The sequence below is a fragment of the Dendrobates tinctorius genome, unplaced genomic scaffold (genome assembly GCF_039654945.1).
Source record: "Dendrobates tinctorius isolate UK_male_01 unplaced genomic scaffold, ASM3965494v1 ptg000138l, whole genome shotgun sequence".
Lineage (NCBI taxonomy): Eukaryota > Metazoa > Chordata > Amphibia > Anura > Dendrobatidae > Dendrobates > Dendrobates tinctorius.
Window position 1 is genome coordinate 3880531 of NW_027361806.1, and position 21712 is coordinate 3902242.

At 47.7% G+C, this 21712-nt stretch overlaps 1 protein-coding gene across 1 annotated transcript in view; it reads right to left on the reverse strand.

The window, feature by feature from the left end:
* Positions 1 to 1526: 1526 nt before the first annotated feature.
* The window catches only part of ZSWIM5 (zinc finger SWIM-type containing 5), a 60648-nt gene continuing 40462 nt past the window's right edge, over positions 1527 to 21712 (reverse strand). The window contains exons 2-14 of the mRNA XM_073544426.1: positions 13015 to 13371; positions 12786 to 12934; positions 12555 to 12705; positions 12111 to 12284; positions 10156 to 10332; positions 9755 to 9901; positions 9312 to 9449; positions 8897 to 9157; positions 8634 to 8769; positions 8306 to 8463; positions 7854 to 8017; positions 7677 to 7758; positions 1527 to 6991 (exon numbers count right to left, since the gene is read on the reverse strand). Of these exons, the coding sequence (XP_073400527.1) occupies positions 6129 to 6991; positions 7677 to 7758; positions 7854 to 8017; positions 8306 to 8463; positions 8634 to 8769; positions 8897 to 9157; positions 9312 to 9449; positions 9755 to 9901; positions 10156 to 10332; positions 12111 to 12284; positions 12555 to 12705; positions 12786 to 12934; positions 13015 to 13371 (2957 nt within the window). The 3' untranslated portion in view covers positions 1527 to 6128. The remainder of the gene's footprint in view (positions 6992 to 7676; positions 7759 to 7853; positions 8018 to 8305; positions 8464 to 8633; positions 8770 to 8896; positions 9158 to 9311; positions 9450 to 9754; positions 9902 to 10155; positions 10333 to 12110; positions 12285 to 12554; positions 12706 to 12785; positions 12935 to 13014; positions 13372 to 21712) is intronic.

The following is a 21712-nucleotide window of genomic DNA, read 5'->3' on the forward strand; positions in this document are numbered from 1 at the left end:
ATACAGTGCGCCCCCTGCTGGACATTAGCTCTGATCTTATGCAGCACGTATACGGTGCACCCCCTGCTGGACATTAGCGCTGATCTTATGCAGCTCGTATATGGTGCGCCCCCTGCTGGACATTAGCGCTGATCTGATGCAGGATGCATACAGTGCGCCCCCTGCTGGACATTAGCGCTGATCTGATGCAGCACGTATACAGTGTGCCCCCTGCTGGACATTAGCGCTGATCTTACGCAGCCTGTATACAGGGCGCCTCCTGCTGGACATTAGCGCTGATCTGATGCAGCACGTATACAGTGCGCCCCCTGCTGGACATTAGCGCTGATCTTACGGAGCCTGTATACAGGGAGCCCCCTGCTGGACATTAGCTCTGATCTTATGCAGCACGTATACGGTGCACCCCCTGCTGGACATTAGCGCTGATCTTATGCAGCTTGTATATGGTGCGCCCCCTGCTGGACATTAGCGCTGATCTGATGCAGGATGCATACAGGGTGCCCCCTGCTGGACATTAGCGCTGATCTGATGCAGCACGTATACAGTGCGCCCCCTGCTGGACATTAGCGCTGATCTTACGCAGCCTGTATACAGGGCGCCCCCTGCTGGACATTAGCGCTGATCTTATACAGTGTGTCTACAGGGCTCCCCCTGCTGGACATTAGCGCTGATCTTGGGCAGCACGTATACAGTGCGCCCCGTGCTGGACATTAGCGCTGATCTTATACAGCGTGTATAAAGGGCGCCCCCTGCTGGACATTAGCGCTGATCTTATTCAGCATGTATACAGGGCGCCCCCTGCTGGACATTAGCTCTGATCTTATGCAGCACGTATACAGTGCACCCCCTGCTAGACATTAGCCCTGAACTTATGCAGCTCGTATATGGTGCGCCCCCTGCTGGACATTAGCGCTGATCTGATGCAGCACGTATACAGTGCGCCCCCTGCTGGACATTAGCGCTGATCTTACGCAGCCTGTATACAGGGCGCCCCCTGCTGGACATTAGCGCTGATCTTATACAGCGTGTCTACAGGGCTCCCCCTGCTGGACATTAGCGCTGATCTGATGCAGCACGTATATGGTGCACCCCATGTTGGACATTAGCGCTGATCTTGGGCAGCACGTATACAGTGCGCCCCCTGCTGGACATTAGCACTGATCTTACGCAGCCTGAATACAGGGCGCTCCCTGCTGGACATTAGCGCTGATCTTACGCAGCACGTATACAGTGCGTGCCCTGCTTGCCATTAGTGCTGATCTTATGCAGCCTGTATACAGGGCGCCCCCTGCTGGACATTAGCGCTGATCTTATGCAGCGTGTATACGGCGCGCCCCCTGCTGGACATTAGCGCTGATCTTACGCAGCCTGTGTACGGCACGCCCCCTGCTGGACATTAGCGCTGATCTTATGTATACAGTGCTCCCCCTGCTGGACGGGTACTGCAGCATCTTGTATCTCTGATATCTGGATAAATCCTAGTTTTTTCTCATTTTAAATATTTCGTTCACACGAAAACAAAAAGGTTGTGATTCACAATTTATTCATAAAAAAGCACTGAAATTTTCAACACAATTCATATAAAATGGTTTCGGCAATACATAAATAGGGTTCATTTTCTTATTAATATTAACAAACATTAAGAGGTTGCACAAAAAATAAAACAAAAATGAAAAAGTAGGAGCATACAAATAAAACTGGTAAAAATAAGAGCAATGATACGTCTGTGGCAAGGAATACTGAGGGGCGAGCGCGCGCTGGGACGTGGAGAAGCGATGCAGAAAGAGAGACGCGTGATGGCGGCAGCGGAGTCGGTGACAACCAATAATCGCCCCTCCCCCGCTCTCCAAGATCCGGCCGCTTCATCATCCGACAGGCAACAGAAGATGTCAATTTGGGAGAGGAGCGACTCACGGGTGCATATAAGGGGGGTACAAATAAATATTAGGGAGGGGAACAGAAACTGGTGCGAGGGAGAGTTCACAGGACATTGTTCATTTTTTTGGGGAGGGGGTCGCCCCCTGCTGCACCACAGTTATTGCTAAACCTCACAGTCTTTCCTAACACAATTTTGGAATCGCCAAGACAAATGCACGGCCATTCTGAAAGACCCCAGATTAGGTCAGGTTTTAAGGATTCCCAATTCTTTTCTCGGGAGGGTGTGTTCATTATTGCAAAAATCCACTCTGTACAACTGTTATGGATGGGGGGGGTAGACCAGCTCCGATTCTTGGCACAGTCTCAAGTCTCATACAAATTACAGCCAAACCTCATTGCACTAAAGATGATACCCCCCTCCCTAAAAAATAGAAGAAACGCTTCCCTCCTCCCACCTGAGAAAAGCACTTAAAGCACCGCCCCAGCCAAAGCATTCAAGTATACCGTCGCCCTGCGGAGAAGGACAGAACCGTCATAAATAATTAGTATTTTACATCTGATAATCCACATATATTCTCGTATTTACAGCTCGATAGATGCTTTGTTGTCACTTTATATCGTGTAGTGTTCCCTGAGTTTCAGTTACAGTTCAGCGATGAGGCGGGAGACACTTCTCTTTAGGATGAGGGAGGTGAACGGCGGGGGGCGAGCGCTGGAGGGGCCGCTCTGTACCCTCCTGATCTGGAATGATCAGAGCACAGTTTACGAGAACCTGCGAGATGTTCGGATGCTTTGGGGGTAGGTGGGATGTCGGCGTAAATTCCTAAACTGCAGCGTAAGGCTACAGTCAAACGATGCGTTTTTTTTTTTTTTACGCTGCGTATTTTTTGCAAAAATGCAAGTAAAATCTGCAACATCAAAAACTCATCATGGGAAGAGAGCTTAAGGCTACATTCACATCTGTGGGACACGTCCTCGTGCCGTCCGTTTTTTTTCACGGAGTTTTGTTGGTCCATGATCTGATCCACGTGACCGGTCGGTGAGTCTCGGAGCATGTCCTATTCTCATACGATTTGAAAAAATTACGGGAAACCGTATAAAATAGACTTTGTAAGGCCGGGGTCACACTTGCAAGAAACTCACACGAGTCTCGCATCTCGATACCCGGCACTCGGGAATGGAGGGTGCGGCTGCATGTATTTCTAGGCAGCTGAGCGCTCCGGTACCGAGTGCCGGCGGCAGTGCCCCGGGTATCGAGATGCGAGACTCGTGTGAGTTTCTTGCAAGTGTGACCCCGAATTCAATTTTCCATCCGAGTTTCATCCGTTTTAACTGATATATTAAGAGTCAATGGATAAATGTTCAGATGGTCTAGGGGTAAAAAAAGAGGGGGGGGGATGAGTTAAAAACGGATGCAACATGGACATAAAACGGATGGAACGAGAGAAAAGTCTGTTTTACATTGATGTGTGAATGTAGCTCAAGCCGAAAGCCTCATTCAGTCGTCTGCTGCATGAAAAAAATAAATGACTGATGTTCCGCTTTGGTCTATGTGTCAGGATTTACCATCAGTGATTTTTTTTTTTCCGTAAGCCAAAAAAAACTAAAAACGATGTTAAAAATGGATAAAGCAAGGATGGGATCTGTGCAACCCTGTAGACACGGTTCTGTATGACACAGGTGAACAGCCCCATAGACTAAAATAGGGGTTCTGACTGTCTGAATTAGGCAGGGGTCACACGTGCGAGTGTGATGTGAGAAACCCTCATCGATACCCGGCACTGCCGCTGGCACTCGGGACCTGAGAGTTCAGCTGCATAGAAATACACGTAGCCACACACTCCGGTCACGAGTGCTGGCGGCAGTGCCGGGTATTGATGCGCGAGCTTCTCGCATCACACTCACAAGTCTGACCCTGAGGTAAGGCCTAAATCCGTCTATTCTTGGATCGGAGAAGTCGGCTCCATCGCTGGGTCTTCTGTCCTCAGCTCACTGCCTTGTAGGCATATAGCAGGAGTCCCAATGTTCGGGACCGGCCTTCTTATCAGAGTATGGACTGTGGACCCTGACCTATCTTCATATCACATTGAGAATGCAGCTCAATCTTCAGGCATCGTGATGCACTTTGTGTCCATTATGAAAAAAAAAAGCGCAATTCAAAAGTTTTTTGTTGCTGATCTAAAGTAGACGGTGCTCCTGCCGCTCTACCTGCATATTAGACTGCATTTTCATGGTGACAGGTTCCCTTTCAGGAGATTTTCCAGTTCTCTATAAATGAAGCTGATCTGTATTTTTCTAATATACTTTAGGGCCAAGTCATCACTTGCATTTTTCTTTTTTTTTTTTTTACATTACTTTTCTTTTTTTTCTTGTAGTTGTTGCTGTATTTTTAGTGCCAACTTCTCCAATATGGTGCACAAAAATTTTTCAATTGTGCTTAAAGTAAAAAACCCCTCTATTTTTGTCTTTCAGCTTTTTCGCGCTCTTTTAGAGAAACACGTCGCTTGGAACTCATTTACGCAAAAAGTTCTGAACTATAAAACAAAATTCACTGCGGGGGGAGGGAACTAAAGTACACTTTGAGCAAAAATGTGCAACTTTTTAAAAAGTTGTAAAACCACAGGCACTTTGGCGAACAGAGGGGGAAAAAAGTAGAAAATTGACTTCAAATTAAGTATTTGGCGCAAAACAACAAAAAAGCACAAACAGGAAAAAAAATAGGCATAAATGCAATAATGAATGGCGCCCTTTGTGTTTCAATTCCTGGCCATTTTCAGGATCTCGCTTGCTGTCAGTGAATGGGAGTCGTTAACGCTTTCACTACTGGTTTCCATCAAACTTCCAGTTTTTTGGTATTTTACAAGATTAAATACTCGTCGGGTCCATCAGGATTCCGTTTCATCATTCGCAGTGGTTATGACGGAAGCCGTGACACTAGTCTTGTACATCTTACAGTTGAGGGTGTGTTACAATGTATCAGTGCAGGTACATTAGTTTGCAGTCCCAGCCAGATTTAACTCCCGGAGGATTGTCTAAGGCTGGATACTACTGTAACAAACCCTCCAGGTGTGAGATGTAGTAGTCTGCCCTGGATGCTGAACACAAGGAGGTTCCCATTCCATGACAGCAAGCAGAGATCCTGAAAATGGCGACAAATTGAAACATGGATTATAGGAAAGTTTTGAGAACTTGCTAAAACGTCGACCTCTAGTGGTCACTGCCCTGTACTGTACTCACAAAAAGTAAAACTAGGTGTGCCGTCTCACCGGATACGACCTGTAAGGTAATGATAATACCTTTGCGTTCCTCCGTGTGACAGGCGCGTGTCTGGGCTAATAGAAATTTTATCTATGTCTTAGCCAGAATTTGGTCATCCAACTTCTGTTCGATCACTTGTACAGCTGCAGAATGCACAATTGGTGGAGACAGGTTGAACTTGATGGACCTAGGTCTTTTTTCAACCTATTTAAGTGCTATAAGGTATACCTGGAGCACCACTTGTGGCTGGACCATTGCACATCTCTGGCGATGCTGGGACTTGTAGTTCCACAGTTGGATGTCTGGAAAGTTTGGTCTCCTTACTGCACGTGGCACAGCAGATCGAGGGATTCTAGTGACACGTTAGGGGGCCATTTGTCAGCAGGGTTGGTTTGGTTTTCTCATCTAATGGTTGGGCTGTGTCATGGTCTGCGAGGAGCACAGATTACGGTAGAATCTCCCTGGTGTAACCGGTGGTAATTCGGTCTAGGAATGAGACTGGTCAACCCTGAGTGATGCAGAACCAGATGTCATTGAGCGCGATACTGGAAATCCCAGGCTTTGGCGTTTCCCAGCGGAAGGAATTATATTGTCCCCTGCTGGGGTGATGGATGGGGTGCCTGCTGCAGCGCCACCTAGTGGAAAGGGCAAAATCTCCCTCCAGACAATGCTGGCAGTAGCAAACTTCCAAACTTCACATGGCCTCCAATTAAATTAAAAAAAAAGAAAAAAAAAAAGGTCTGACGTTCTTAACAACCAAACCAGAGGCCCAGCGCTGGCTACACTTGTGAGAAGGTGAACTGTCCTGATACTGTGCCCCCACAACATCCCCCCCCCCCCCCCAAAGAGAATGGTGAAATGTTTGGCAGGTGATGAAAGGCTCCTGCTGTGACCGTCCTGGTTTGACCCCTTGGATATTAGGGGCCCACATAGACAAGAAAGCAAACAGCTCTTCAAAACTAGAGGGTAAAGAGACGGGAGAGGTACGAGCCTCAGCCAAACCTCTCCCTGACCAGCATCATCAGCTTCTTCTTGCCTTTATAGATCTGCTTTAAATTGTCTATAAATTGAGCGAACTGCAGTAAACCGTCCTGGCCCAGGAGGAAGGTCTCGCGGGCTTTGCTGAGAAACTCTATGAACTCGCCATAGTGCCGGGGGCTGATGTGTGTGAGGCGGGAATGGGTCGTGTTGATGTAGGCGCCAACCGCAGCATCCAGCAGCTGGCGCAAGGGTGGTTTGTCTGTGGACATGAGTTTACCAGAATTCCGCCTGCCAGGAATCCCAGCCAGTCCTGGAGCCGTGAGCGTGCATCGTCTAAGGATGTCTGACAGGACAGTGGCGCAGTGCACACTTTTCACCACCAGAGGCACTAATGCCGCCAATTCATTTTTTCCAAGCGAGTGGCTGAGGGAGCAGGCCCATAGGACGTCATTAATGGCAGGGTGCGTGTCCTGGTTGTACGCCAGGTTGAGGTGGCTCATTGCAAGTGAGCAGAGTTTGAACGCCCGCAGTGGATAACCCCGATGCTCCATATAGCGGGCGATAGTGAAGAGCTGCGAGTAGGTCATGCCCCCCGAGGCGGCATCTACCGCGATTTGGTAGGCCGTCTCAAAAGCCGTGTGATCTTTTTCACACAAGGTCAGTGCCGACAGGGCGCAGTTTTGTGGGTCTTTCATGGCGCATTGCAGGGCTAAGGTCCTTGAGCAGCTGGCGAGCTCTTCCCGCTGTGCATAGTCCAGGTTTAGACGTAGGACGGTGCTGTGCGACGTGGCGGCTGCCGCTACGATGCTCGTGGCTTCTGTGGGGGTGAAAAGTGTATACCAGGTCTGGAGGATGCTCACAAGGGCACGGACACCTGCAAGGAAAGCAGAAGACAAGATTTTACCAATCAACGATGACTGTAAAGCCCTCCACACACAAGACTAATGTCAGCCCAACCTGTCGATAACAAAAGTCTAGTATGTATGGGTCCCCCCGTAAGATGATTGTCGGGAAGGTAAGGATCCAACATGTCCCATTTTGACCGGACAATCCTTTAGTTCTCTAAGAGATGATCACCGACCAAAGATGTCCAAACACAGCTCCAGACTATGGAGGAGTCGGGCGAAACAGCTGAACCAGCCACAATAGATTATTATGGATAAAATATAGTTGGATTATTTAATATATGAAAGGAAAGGCAGCTTGAAAATATGCAAACATACGTCAAGTAAAAACATGAAGATACTCGATGGGTTGAGGAATTGTGGGGGTGAGGATGAGGGGAAAGAAGAAAATGCCACTTTTTTCTATCCTTTCCACCAGGGGGTGTGCGATATTCAGGTAATACTGCACTTAATCTATTACATGATATATGGTAAACATTGGAATTGTGTATTTGTATCATATTTTATAAATTTTCTGTATACAGAGTAGAACAAGAACCTCCACCACATTCGGGCCCTTGTCCCACTGGTACAGACTCCTGCCGCAGTCGCATGTATGAAGTCAACGATGTCTTATCACATGCCGCACTCCGTATAATGGCCAACACGACTTACCAACTTCCGTGGCACATGTCACCAGCCACCGCACCATCTCCCTGCGCCTCCAGTTCAGGGTGCTGAGCGTCATTCTCATGACCTGAAGGTGGAGGGAGTCAATGATTTATATATTTCTAAAAGGGGTTACACTGTATCATTAAGTCAGGAAGGTGAAGAAGTGGCGCCAGTTCTTACCTGCAGCCCGAGCTCCAAGGCGACATTGAGCAGCGTCGTGTCCGAGCTGCTGTCAGCTGGCGTGGCGATCTTAAAGGCATCCTGCGCCAGCTTAAAGATCAGGGAGGAGGAATGGATGTTCCGCTGTATGGCTTCAAGAACAGTGCGGAGTCGCAGCATGTCACCTGCAGAAAGGAGAAAATGTCATGTCAGTCAAGGTCATAAGAAGTGAATGCAATCAATGACCGCATAGGTGAATGTAGTAACTGTAAAACCTGCATATAAACTATGGCAGAGGAGAGAGATTTGTGCTGCCCAGTTTTTGCACAGGTTGTTAATCTCTGGCTGTAAAGAGTAATGTTTCAATTCACTGACAGCAAGAAGAGATCATGAAAGAACAAAGGAATGAAACAAAAATCTATTAATTCTAAATGCAAGTCTGATTTTCACCACTAGGGGGAGCAGCCTCTCACCTTTGGCCGCGGTCAGCATGGTGGAGGCCAGCTCGCACTGCTGTGACTCCAGGTGCCCCAGGGTGAACCAGCGAGGATACCGGCTCGGCACCACAGACACAATGTGATGAGGATGGGATACATCGCCTGAGGGGGCACTGCTCTCCAACACCGGGAGCCTGAAGAACACAATGATGCTAGCAATGAAGTGAAATAAAATCTGGCAAGGACACTCACACCATTCCTGTAGATGAGCATCTAATGAACAACGCCATCTTCGGTGCCCCCCACATTGTCCCCATGTCATGTGAACTACCGCATTAATCTCATACCCTCTCCGTGCACTTACCTCATAGCACGGAGAGACAGTTTATAGGCCAAGTCCGCATCGTGGGGCAGCAATGCAGAGAAGAGGTATTTGGCAAACGTGTGCATGGGGACGCTCTCTCGATGGATGACTTCTCCCAGACCGCTGAACGGACCTCCTGAAAGAGTAAGAAATTGTCATTGCTTCGTCAGGTGATAGACTCCGTTCCTGGTCCTCACTATTCTACACTAATGAACAAATGACTGGATACTGTGCCCACTAGAGTCAGAGGATGGCGCTCTTACCCTCCAGCAGCAGTATGCACTGTTTGCGCAGGGTCTGGACCAGCACGGCATCCAGCTCCAGTTCCTGCAGGCGGCCGATGATCTGCTCCTCGTTGCGGCACACCTTATCCTGTGCATACAACCCTTCAGGCATCAGTCGCTGCTGCCCCATGCCCATCAGCGCCACCTCCAGTGCCAAGGAAAGGTAGGATTCTCCGTTCTCCATGGAGTCGTTGGGAACACATACATGTTGGTAATTTGGGCGCTGAGACTCGCTGCTTTCTGTAAAGGGAAAAGAGAAACACAAAGCCGCCATAATGAAGAGCAAAAACATAAATGTGACTGGGGAGTCATCAAGCACTAAGCATGGTCAGCTATAGGGGCACTTCACCCGGCCTGAGCAGACCCCGGCTGGAGGGTTGTTAGGATTTCTCACCTGTTACCTCCATGGTGTTTTCTTCATCCACACGGCACGCTTCTGTCAGAGTGGTAAACAGACATCCAACGGGGTCTAGCGGGTGACCCACCCATCCCTCCAGATTGGTGATTGTAGTTGTGTTTCTCTGAATCAGTTCTGAGGGAATAAGAAAGTCAGAAATGTCTCTACCAGGAGATCAACGATTCCCGATAAAAGGTGCAACTCCGTGCCATACAGCAATCTCAAGCCTATGCACTAGGTGCCATACGATGACCAAAGGCCAAACACCCGGAGTGTAAATACTCAAATCCCAAGCACCCAGTGCCATAAATGTGTCACACAGTCACCCAATGCTACAAACTTACACCAGTCACCCAGTGCCATAAACATGTGCCCAATCTTTGTGCCCAGGCTGCTCGGTACAACTAAGTCACATGTCGGCAGTGATCAGTGTCACTCACCTTTTTTCTGCTGCTTGTAGATCTCCAGCTGCCGTTGTTGCTGTAACCTCAAGGTGCTTATTATGGCGACTGCCAGGCGTAAAGCTTCTTTGGGATAACCGTGGGATCGCAGGGCATCGACTCTTGCACACGCTGTAGGAACGTGTTCTAAATGTAAAAAATAAAATTATACATAAACGTAACGTCTGATAAGAGGGACAAGGCAATTTTCTACCTGAAAATCCGTCATATTATGTGCATTTTCCCCAATCTCACAAGATACTGGATGCTAATCAGACTGGGGAGCAATCTCTAAGTTTATGGCCGGCAGAACACGACATGCCCTGATGCAAGGGGAGCAGGACCACAGCCTCACCCGCTGCTGCCAAAGGTCCTGTACATGTGATAGGCCCTATACTCACCCAGCCACAGGGGCTGTCCCTGGGAGTTGAAGAGCAGACTCTCGCCATCCCTCTGGCAGGCAGGCGACAGGTAGAAGTCACTGCTGATTATCCTCTGCAGGTGGCTGTCCTGCCAGTGCAAATCACAGGCTTCAATTGCACGGGTGAACACGGTCCTCCGCGGACGCACCAAAGAGTCTACAAGTAAAGAGGAGACAGGAATATAAGTCACCACTGCAAAATAACTCTGGGGATGTCTGTAACGTACAGCAGATCCTGATAATGTTACTGATCAATGTCTAAGGGCGCTGCTGGATGCCCCGTCTGATGAATGAGCCCCTAAATACAGGGGAACAGCTGTCTTTTCCTAAAGCAGAAGGAATAATGAGTGCAGCTCTGGAGAATAATACAGGATGTAACTCAGGATCCGTACAGGATAAGTAATGTAATGTATGTACACAGTGACTGCACCAGCAGAATAGTGAGTGCAGCTCTGGGGTATAATACAGGATGTAACTCAGGATCAGTAATGTAAGGTATGTACACAGTGACTGCACCAGCAGAATAGTGAGTGCAGCTCTGGGGTATAATACAGGATGTAACTCAGGATCAGTAATGTATGTACACAGTGACAGCACCAGCAGAATAGTGAGTGCAGCTCTGGGGTATAATACAGGATGTAACTCAGGATCAGTAATGTAATGTATGTACACAGTGACTGCACCAGCAGAATAGTGAGTTCAGCTCTGGAGTATAATACAGGATGTAACTCAGGATCAGTAATGTATGTACACAGTGACAGCACCAGCAGAATAGTGAGTGCAGCTCTGGGGTATAATACAGGATGTAACTCAGGATCAGTAATGTAATGTATGTACACAGTGACTGCACCAGCAGAATAGTGAGTTCAGCTCTGGAGTATAATACAGGATGTAACTCAGGATCAGTAATGTAATGATGAATGTACACAGTGACTGCACCAGCAGAATAGTGAGTGCAGCTCTGGGGTATAATACAAGACGTAACTCAGGATCAGTAATGTAATGTAAGTACACAGTGACTGCACCAGCAGAATAGTGAGTGCAGCTCTGTAGGATAATACAGGATGTAACTCAGGATCAGTAATGTAATGTATGTACACAGTGACTGCACCAGCAGAATAGTGAGTGCAGCTCTGTAGGATAATACAGGATGTAACTAAGGATCAGTAATGTAATGTATGTACACAGTGACTGCACCGGCAGAATAGTGAGTGCAGCTCTCGAGTATAATACAGGATGTAACTTGGGATCAGTGATGGATAAGATATGGATAACTAACTCATACATAAAGACATGCTACATTACGTAATGGACCACGTCTTATGGCTTTGACTTAAGAGGAGGTCTCGGCATGCGGCAGGAGCGTCGCTCTCACATCCTCAGCCTTTAGTCACAGAACAGGAATAAGTTTTGTCTGAGTGGAAGAGTTAAACAGAAGAAAACTCTACAGGGAAGTAAATGCTGAGCTTTAATCAACCTCCTGTCCTCCTAGCAAGAGCGCGGCACACAGGGCAATCAGGACAAGTGCGTCTGACGAGGCCTCAGACATTGATTTGTGCGGCTCATCAGATGATTGGGGGGAGGATGAGATTGCTGAGGTCACAAAAGTGCTCTCAGGAAAAAAAAAAAGCTCTGCAGGTTTATTAAGCGCCACACTTCACTTCTTGCACAATGTGAAAAACACCTGGGGAGACGAGAGAAGACAACAGGTGGTCGCAGGAGGATTCAGCAGGAGACATCCCCTAGATGAGAGGTCTGCAACCTGGAGCTATCCACCTGTGGTGAACCACAACTCCCATCATGTTCTGACAGCCTGTAGTTGTGGATGTTCATACACAGAATGAAATGTGAAGTGTTAAGAAGTTGCAGAATTTTCTATTTTACTAGAAAGTTGAAATCTTAGCTTTTTTTTTCTGCAGAGTCCTGTGCCCTTACCGTGACCGTTGCTTTGAGGGAGGGCGTTGGTGATGTTAGGTAGGTCGTTGCCATAATTTCCATCCTCCAGCGGACACACGTCCATGTCATTCCACTTCTTCAGCTGTCGCAGCCAACAGGCTTTCTCTTCATGTTTGCAGTGGGGGTTCAGGACGATACAGACCCAGAGCGCCCCTAAAGAGGGACCCAAAAAAGAGGACTGTGAGACAAAGACTTCCGAGCTGTGGTCATCGCAAGTCACACATCAGGATTGCTGTCCGCTGCTTCAGGGCCCTCAACTCCAATATACAGAGCCATTATAGGGGCAAAAGATAAGCGGCTGTACATATCTGGGGGGAGGAAAGCATTGGACAGAATGGAAAATAATTTGTTTATTCCTTGCTTTACTGTCCCCATGAGGTGTTGGGCAGATGTGGCGGAAGTAGGGTACTGAAGACAACTTACCAAGCTCATCCCAAAGCTGTCGGCACTTATCGGTCATCCCCGTTCCCTGCTGTCTCCACAGTGCCAGCCGGGGGTCCGCCATGAACTGCTCTGTAATCAGGGTGAGCATGCGGGCACCATTGGAGTCCCTCATCCGCAGCATCTCTCTCACCTGTAGGACGCGATATATTCAATCACGATGAAACCTCACCAATCATCTGATCTCGTGCTGCGGTGTGAATGGACACGTACCTTAGCAAACATGGAGTTGAGCTGCTTCCCGGAGCTGTAATATCCTCCCTGAGACAGGAAGAGCTTCACCTGCTCCCGGACCTGCTCTTCATCCAGATGCCAACAGTTCTCATCGTTAATACTCGCTCCGGCCGTGGGATCGGGGGCCCCTGTGGGAAGAGGATCAGGTTGAGTAAGACAGGCCAGGAGGCCGGTGGACGGGACCCTCCCTGTATACGGGGGTCATTACCGTGCACTTGGTTGATTTCCGAGTTGGAGGACAGGATCTCGTCGGCCAGCTTCTGGGCGGTGGGAAGCACTTCCGTGTGGTGCGCCGTGATCAGGTACTGGACAAACTTCTGCAGCTGGTCCCTGTTCATCTGGAAGAGGGTTTCTGAAATGGGAAGACGCAGTTTGACCTGGTCTGGCTTGCGGATTCGGTACAGCGAGAGCGCCACCACGTGGGCACAGTAGAAGATGTCCCTGTTGCCGCAACCACAGGTCACTGAGGTGATTTTGCAGCGGTCAAAACTGATGGCCACTTTATAGGTGGCTTCCGGCTCCGACTGTATCGCGGGCTCCGTGACTGTGCCGCTTAGGTGGAAGCCTATAATCACAAAAAAAGGAAGAAGTGAGCGCTTTATACATCGCAGACGCACGTCATTCATTACTCAGATCATATAAGTTCCTACAGATCTCCACTTGCTGTCCATTTGCACAAATATTCTTGTATTTACAGATAAGACCCCCCATACACGAAAGTCCTGCTGATATCACCCTGCTTGGCCGACAGTCTGGTCCATATGAGGGCCTCCCTGACAGATGATGTCGGGGGAGATAAGAATCCGCCGTGTCCACATTCGGACTGCAGATCCATTTGTTTTTGGCGAGGTGAACCGCTATCGGTAACTCGGTGTCTAGAGAGCCGCACATGACAGAAGCGGAGGAATCTCTGCGGTTATCGATGAGAGACACATCTCCAATCCGCAAGGCAGAAGTCAAAAATCAAGGCCAAAAATAATTTCCTCTGCTGAGAAAAGAGAAGAAAAATATAGCGAGGCCGGGCCTGAAGCCTTGAGGGAGCCCAAACGGAAATTGGGAGGGGTGATGAGGATTTACTGACGGGCTCGGCCTGGAGAGGTAATGATAATCAATGCAGTGCAGATGATAATGAAGAGACGGGCTGTAGATACAGTGTACGGCTGAGGGCCGGGGAACCATTCATGGGGGCTCTTACAATATCACATGCAGCTTGGTGGCAGCTGCCTGGCATTGGGAAGAGAATCCCATCCGATATGACTTATCCTGGGGTACAGATGGTGATTCATATACAGAGGACATGGAAGGGTTAATAACACCCAGCATTCCTGAGGCCAGGACGCAGCACTCCACCGCTGTGACTTCCCCAATGACAGGGTACACTGCAGGGTAACCATGGATGATTAAATTTAGAAGCTGCCTGGAGGCGCCTCTACTACTCTGCCACCGGCCCCGTGCACAGGTCCACAATGCAGGATAGTGGCTACCAATGAGAGAGAAAACTGCAGGTATAATCTGCTGAACGAAGGAGCCGTGAGGTCAATATGTGCAAATAACAAAACCAAGAAGATTTACATCAGCCCCCTGAAGATCTGACAGGACTAGATGTCTGGCCTTCCTAGACTCCCAAAGGGAGAGGGACAGGCTCCACTGCCAATCTGATAATCAAGACCCCCGAAAAGCAGAGGGATTACCTTCTATGTAACGCAATGGTGGCCATATCCCCCGAGAAAGATGGAGCCGAGAGAACCGTGCAAATCAGATACACACCGACGCTGCATATCAGATACACACCGACACTGCAGATCAGATACACACCGACGCTGCAGATCAGATACACACCGACGCTGCAGATCAGATACACACAGACGCTGAAGATCAGATACACACAGACGCTGCAGATCAGATACACACAGACGCTGCAGATCAGATACACACAGACGCTGCAGATCAGATACACACAGACGCTGCAGATCAGATACACACAGACGCTGAAGATCAGATACACACAGACGCTGAAGATCAGATACACACAGATGCTGAAGATCAGATACACACCCGCACTGCAGATCAGATACACACCGACACTGCAGATCAGATACACACCCGCACTGCAGATCAGATACACACAGACGCTGCAGATCAGATACACACAGACGCTGCAGATCAGATACACACAGACGCTGCAGATCAGATACACACAGACGCTGCAGATCAGATACACACCGACGCTGCAGATCAGATACACACCGACGCTGCAGATCAGATACACACCGACGCTGCAGATCAGATACACACCGACGCTGCAGATCAGATACACACCGACGCTGCAGATCAGATACACACCGACGCTGCAGATCAGATACACACCGACACTGCAGATCAGATACACACAGAGTTAGAGTAGGACTGGCAAGTGTAAGGAACTTTGACGCAGCTTGCCAGCTTCCGTATTAAGGCCTTAATATCAACCAATACCTTACATATATTGATATGTTTTTTGTGCACTTTTTATATTTCTTTCAGGGTGCAGTTGGGCCCAAATGGTCCTGCAAACTTGTGGCCTCTGTTCACACGGGATGCATTCTGGTTGGCACTGGGCAGCCCCCCTATATGGTGTTACTAAGAGGTTGTGAGCCAGAAGCCCTGCATTCCCTGTGTGAACACTGCCACATGCGGATTATTTCTTCTGCACTGGTGTACCACACGGCCAATCCCTGATTGTAGGCTGGCTGTTTCATTTGGTATTTATGCACCTGTGCAGCTGCCATTTTACTTGGGTCCGCTGCACCCTGGATTAGTGCAGATGTATCTGAATTTTTTGGCGGATTTTTTCCTCTTTTTGAGGTTTTCATGTTAGAGTAGGACTGGCAAGTGTAAGGAACTCAGATAAACACAGATGCTGCAGATCAGATACGCTGCAAATCAGATACACACGCTGCAAATCAGATACACACCGACGCTGCAGATCAGATACACACAAATGCTGCAGATCAGATACACCGACGCTGCAGATCAGATACACACAAATGCTGCAGATCAGATACACAGACGCTGCAGATCAGATACACAAAGACACTGCAGATCAGATACACACAAATGCTGCAGATCAGATACACACAGACGCTGCAGATCAGATACACAAAGACGCTGCAGATCAGATACACACCGCCGCTGCAGATCAGATACACACCGCCGCTGCAGATCAGATACACAAAGACACTGCAGATCAGATACACACAAATGCTGCAGATCAGATACACACAGACGCTGCAGATCAGATACAGACGCTGCAGATCAGATACACAAAGACACTGTAGATCAGATACACACAAATGCTGCAGATCAGATACACACAGACGCTGCAGATCAGATACACACAGACGCTGAAGATCAGATACACACAGACGCTGAAGATCAGATACACACAGACGCTGCAGATCAGATACCCACAGACGCTGCAGATCAGATACCCACAGACGCTGCAGATCAGATACACACAAATGCTGCAGATCAGATACACAGACGCTGCAGATCAGATACACAAAGACGCTGCAGATCAGATACACAAAAATGCTGCAGATCAGATACACACAGACGCTGCAGATCAGATACACACCGCCGCTGCAGATCAGATACACAAAGACACTGCAGATCAGATACACACAAATGCTGCAGATCAGATACACACAGACGCTGCAGATCAGATACAGACGCTGCAGATCAGATACACAAAGACACTGCAGATCAGATACACACAAATGCTGCAGATCAGATACACACAGACGCTGCAGATCAGATACACACAGACGCTGCAGATCAGATACACACAGACGCTGCAGATCAGATACCCACAGACGCTGCAGATCAGATACACACAAATGCTGCAGATCAGATACACACAGACGCTGCAGATCAGATACAGACGCTGCAGATCAGATACAGACGCTGCAGATCAGATACACAAACACTGCAGATCAGATACACACAAATGCTGCAGATCAGATACACACAGACGCTGCAGATCAGATACACAAAGACGCTGCAGATCAGATACACACCGCCGCTGCAGATCAGATACACAAAGACACTGCAGATCAGATACACACAAATGCTGCAGATCAGATACACACAGACGCTGCAGATCAGATACAGACGCTGCAGATCAGATACAGACGCTGCAGATCAGATACACAAAGACACTGCAGATCAGATACACACAAATGCTGCAGATCAGATACACACAGACGCTGCAGATCAGATACACACAGACGCTGAAGATCAGATACACACAGACGCTGAAGATCAGATACACACAGACGCAGCAGATCAGATACCCACAGACGCTGCAGATCAGATACCCACAGATGCTGCAGATCAGATACACACAAATGCTGCAGATCAGATACACAGACGCTGCAGATCAGATACACAAAGACGCTGCAGATCAGATACACAAAAATGCTGCAGATCAGATACACACAGACGCTGCAGATCAGATACACACCGCCGCTGCAGATCAGATACACAAAGACACTGCAGATCAGATACACACAAATGCTGCAGATCAGATACACACAGACGCTGCAGATCAGATACAGACGCTGCAGATCAGATACAGACGCTGCAGATCAGATACACAAAGACACTGCAGATCAGATACACACAAATGCTGCAGATCAGATACACACAGACGCTGCAGATCAGATACACACAGACGCTGCAGATCAGATACCCACAGACGCAGCAGATCAGATACCCACAGACGCTGCAGATCAGATACCCACAGACGCTGCAGATCAGATACACACAAATGCTGCAGATCAGATACACAGACGCTGCAGATCAGATACACAAAGACACTGCAGATCAGATACACACAAATGCTGCAGATCAGATACACACAGACGCTGCAGATCAGATACACAAAGACGCTGCAGATCAGATACACACCGCCGCTGCAGATCAGATACACAAAGACACTGCAGATCAGATACACACAAATGCTGCAGATCAGATACACACAAATGCTGCAGATCAGATACACACAGACGCTGCAGATCAGATACACAAAGACGCTGCAGATCAGATACACAAAGACGCTGCAGATCAGATACACACCGCCGCTGCAGATCTGATACACACAAATGCTGCAGATCAGATACAGACGCTGCAGATCAGATACAGACGCTGCAGATCAGATACACACAGACGCTGCAGATCAGATACACACAGACGCTGAAGATCAGATACACACAAACGCTGAAGATCAGATACACACAGACGCTGAAGATCAGATACACACGCTGCAAATCAGATACACACCGACGCTGCAGATCAGATACACACAGACGCTGCAGATCAGATACACACAGACGCAGCAGATCAGATACCCACAGACGCTGCAGATCAGATACCCACAGACGCTGCAGATGAGATACACACCGACGCTGCAGATCAGATACACACAGACGCTGCAGATCAGATACACACAGATGCTGCAGATCAGAAACGCACTGACACTGCAGATCAGATACACACCAGCACCCTGAAGGTTTGATAAGACACTGTTGAATAGGTAAAATTGGTTATATATAAACAAACAGTGCGTGGTTAGATACATCCCAAAGATTAGAAACACAGACATAGGTAGTTAGATATTCCCTACTGATAAGATATGCGGAAAAAAATGTTGATTAAATACACTGTGGAATAGATATCCACATATACACTCCTGATCAGATACATTGATGCAGATTAGATACACATATATACTGCTGCTGGCTAGATACACTTAGGCTAGGTTCATATTGCGTTAACCCAGCCCGTTCAACGCATAGCGTTGACGGGCTGCGTTAACGGTACAGCATAACGCGATCGTGTTATTCTATACCCGCTAGCGCAGATGCTTCATCTGTGCTAGCAGTGATGGAGCCTCAGACGCTGCAGCCCACGTCCGAGGCTTCGTCACTGAATGACGGCACATAGCGAGCGCGTGCTGCTTTACGGTATGCGTCGCGATGAGCCTGATAATGGGGGTCAATGGCAGCGTTAACGGACTGCCATAACGCAATGTGACCCCGGCCTTATAGTTAGATACACAGTGCTACTGATAAGATACACTGCTGATCAGACACATACAGATACAATACTGATCAGATACAGTGCTGATTAGATACTTTTGCTGATTTCAAACATGTATCCTGATCACATACACATAGATACGCAGCTGATCAGATACACATAGATACTGTCCTGATTAGACACATACAGATACAATGCTGATCAGATACACTCCTGATCAAACACATGCAGATACAATGCGGATACACTGCAGATTAGATCCATCACGGTTCACATCCCGGTCACCGCTTCATTAACTGTGTTTAAACAAGCAGTAGGAAAACATATTAGTTTCTGAACTTTTGGAGGCATGTGAAGAATGGAGAGGGGCTTTGTTCCAGTAATCTCCCTGGGCAGAATGAAGAATGCACCCTTTCAGTGCCAGGCACACGTCACCTTCCTCCAGCTGCAGGGCTTCAGGCAGACGGACACAAAGCAGGGTCTCAGGACTGGAAGAATGGGGGGCAGCAGGAATGAGACCCTTCTCTGTAACATATGATAACTCGCCTGGAACAGTCAATAATTAGGAAAGGTCATATAATCATATAATTAAAGGGCCATTTCAGGAGACCCTGCATTCCTGACAGATGATTATCACATTTATAATTTATACATCCTACCATTTCAACTACATTACAATCCACAATCTCATGCCCCGAGGCGTTGCCTAATCCAGGAAGAACTTAATGATCATCCTGAGCCTCCTGATTCATGCAGTGCAGACTGACACAAGGAGGACAATATGGCATCCCGTAACTAACCTGCATTAGACGCGTGTGAATAACATTGGAAGCGGCTTCTACGGATGTAATGATCATTGATGTTTATTCTAAAAAATCATTATGTCTAAGTTTGTAAAACCATAGAGCCAAAGGACAGAGATATAATTACATTTTAATTAACGCACCTGTTCATTGAAAGCAAGCAGAGCTGGAAAATGGGGAGGTACTGAGACACAAAACATACTGGAACGTTGCAAAACACATATGCACCCGATCAGTTGCCCACTATGACTATAGCATGACCCATGGATGATGCACCTGATCAGTTTCCCGATGTGACTACGCCATGATCCGGTAATAACACACCAAATCAGTCGCCAGGTGTGACTATGGCCTGACCCGAGGATGACGCACTTGATCAGTCGCCTGGTGTGACTACGCCATGATCCGGGGATAACGCACCAAATCAGTCACCAAGTGTGACTATGGTCTGAACCGAGGATGATGCACCTGATCAGGCGCCTGGTGTGACTATGGCCTGATGCACTTGATCACTTGCCCGGTTTGACTATGGCATGACCCGGGGATGACGCACCCGACTAGTTGCCCGGTGTGACTACGACATGACCCGGGGATGACGATTGCATTCTTCCATAGGAAATGACTAGATAATCAATGAAACTTGATCAACCTAAAGTCAGTCAGCCTTGTAGAGCCGTGATTTGCCGCTTTACCCCCAGGTTAGCTTAGACAAACCAGGTTTTGTGTGGCTAGAGGGTTAACAGGAGATAAATCAATGTTTTCCATTCATTGCAATGCAGGGATCTCATTAGGAATAACTGACTGTTCACTTTGTCACTGGACTTGGTGACAGAGCAGGGAAATGGCCAGGTCAGGGGTCATCAAGGGGAAGGGGGTGCGCAGGTCAGTCTCAGGCTTTACTGTTTCAAATAAAGCTGGGAATTGCCGCCACTACATCTACCCGAAGCTGCAGAGTCCACCAAATGGAAGATCTGCAGAGCAAGATTTGCCAAAGACTTGGGAAAGGAATCTGCATAATACAAGTCACCTTTTTTTTTTTTGCTTCTTGCGGGTTGCAGTAACAACCCCTTGCATGCTGCGGTGAAGCAGTGGCATAGCATGATCTTCGGCTATGTGACCTATGTCATGGCCAAAGTTATGGTGCAGCCCCAGCCTGACAAGAGATGTTCTAAATGAAAGGCCAAAAATGCTTAAAAAACCACATCAAATGGCAAGTATTTGTGCACCTCATGATCAAAGGATGCGTGGCAAAACTGCAGTAAGACAGCGTGCGGTTTTGATGCAGTTTTAATCTCAGGGTAAAAAAAAAAAAAAGTCTCATATAAATACAACTTATAAAAGCTGAGTGGGGACCCCTTTCTGAACCGTATTGGTGGCCATATTGATCCTATACTGAAAAAAAAGGGATTTCATTTTTTTTCCCACTTTGTGTATTACACTTTTCTATAGCCAAATTTGTTCAGAGACGAAAAAAGTTGAACTTAACTAATGTTGTGGTGCTGAAAACGAATATGATGCTTACATTTGCTGCTTGGCTCTAATTTTCAAGATCCAGAGGAGGTTGTAATTACTTATAACACCTTTTATGCAGGCTTATAGAAAAATTGCGTCTTTATTATTTCATCCTGCATGGTTAGTAGCTCATCTATTACAATATCTAGTCTATTGAGCCTTCAGCGTTCTATCATCTTAGGGCAACCAATCAAAAAACCGCCAACCCCCAAACCTACAGTGATAAAGAAAGCCTACAACCTGTATTTTGGCTGCAGAATAGGAGATTAGGACAAGAGTTGGGCTCCACACATATGTTGCAATAGATGTGCATCACATCTTACCCAGTGGTTGCATGGGAAGAGGCAATCTGTGGTCAATGATCTACAGAGAGCCAACCGATCACTCTACCAATTGCTACTTCTGCATGGTTCCCCCCATTAGGAATGGAGTTTCATGGAAGAAGAAGAGGACTTTACAGTGTCCCAACATTCCATCTGCAATATGTCCAGTACCAAATACAGAAGAACT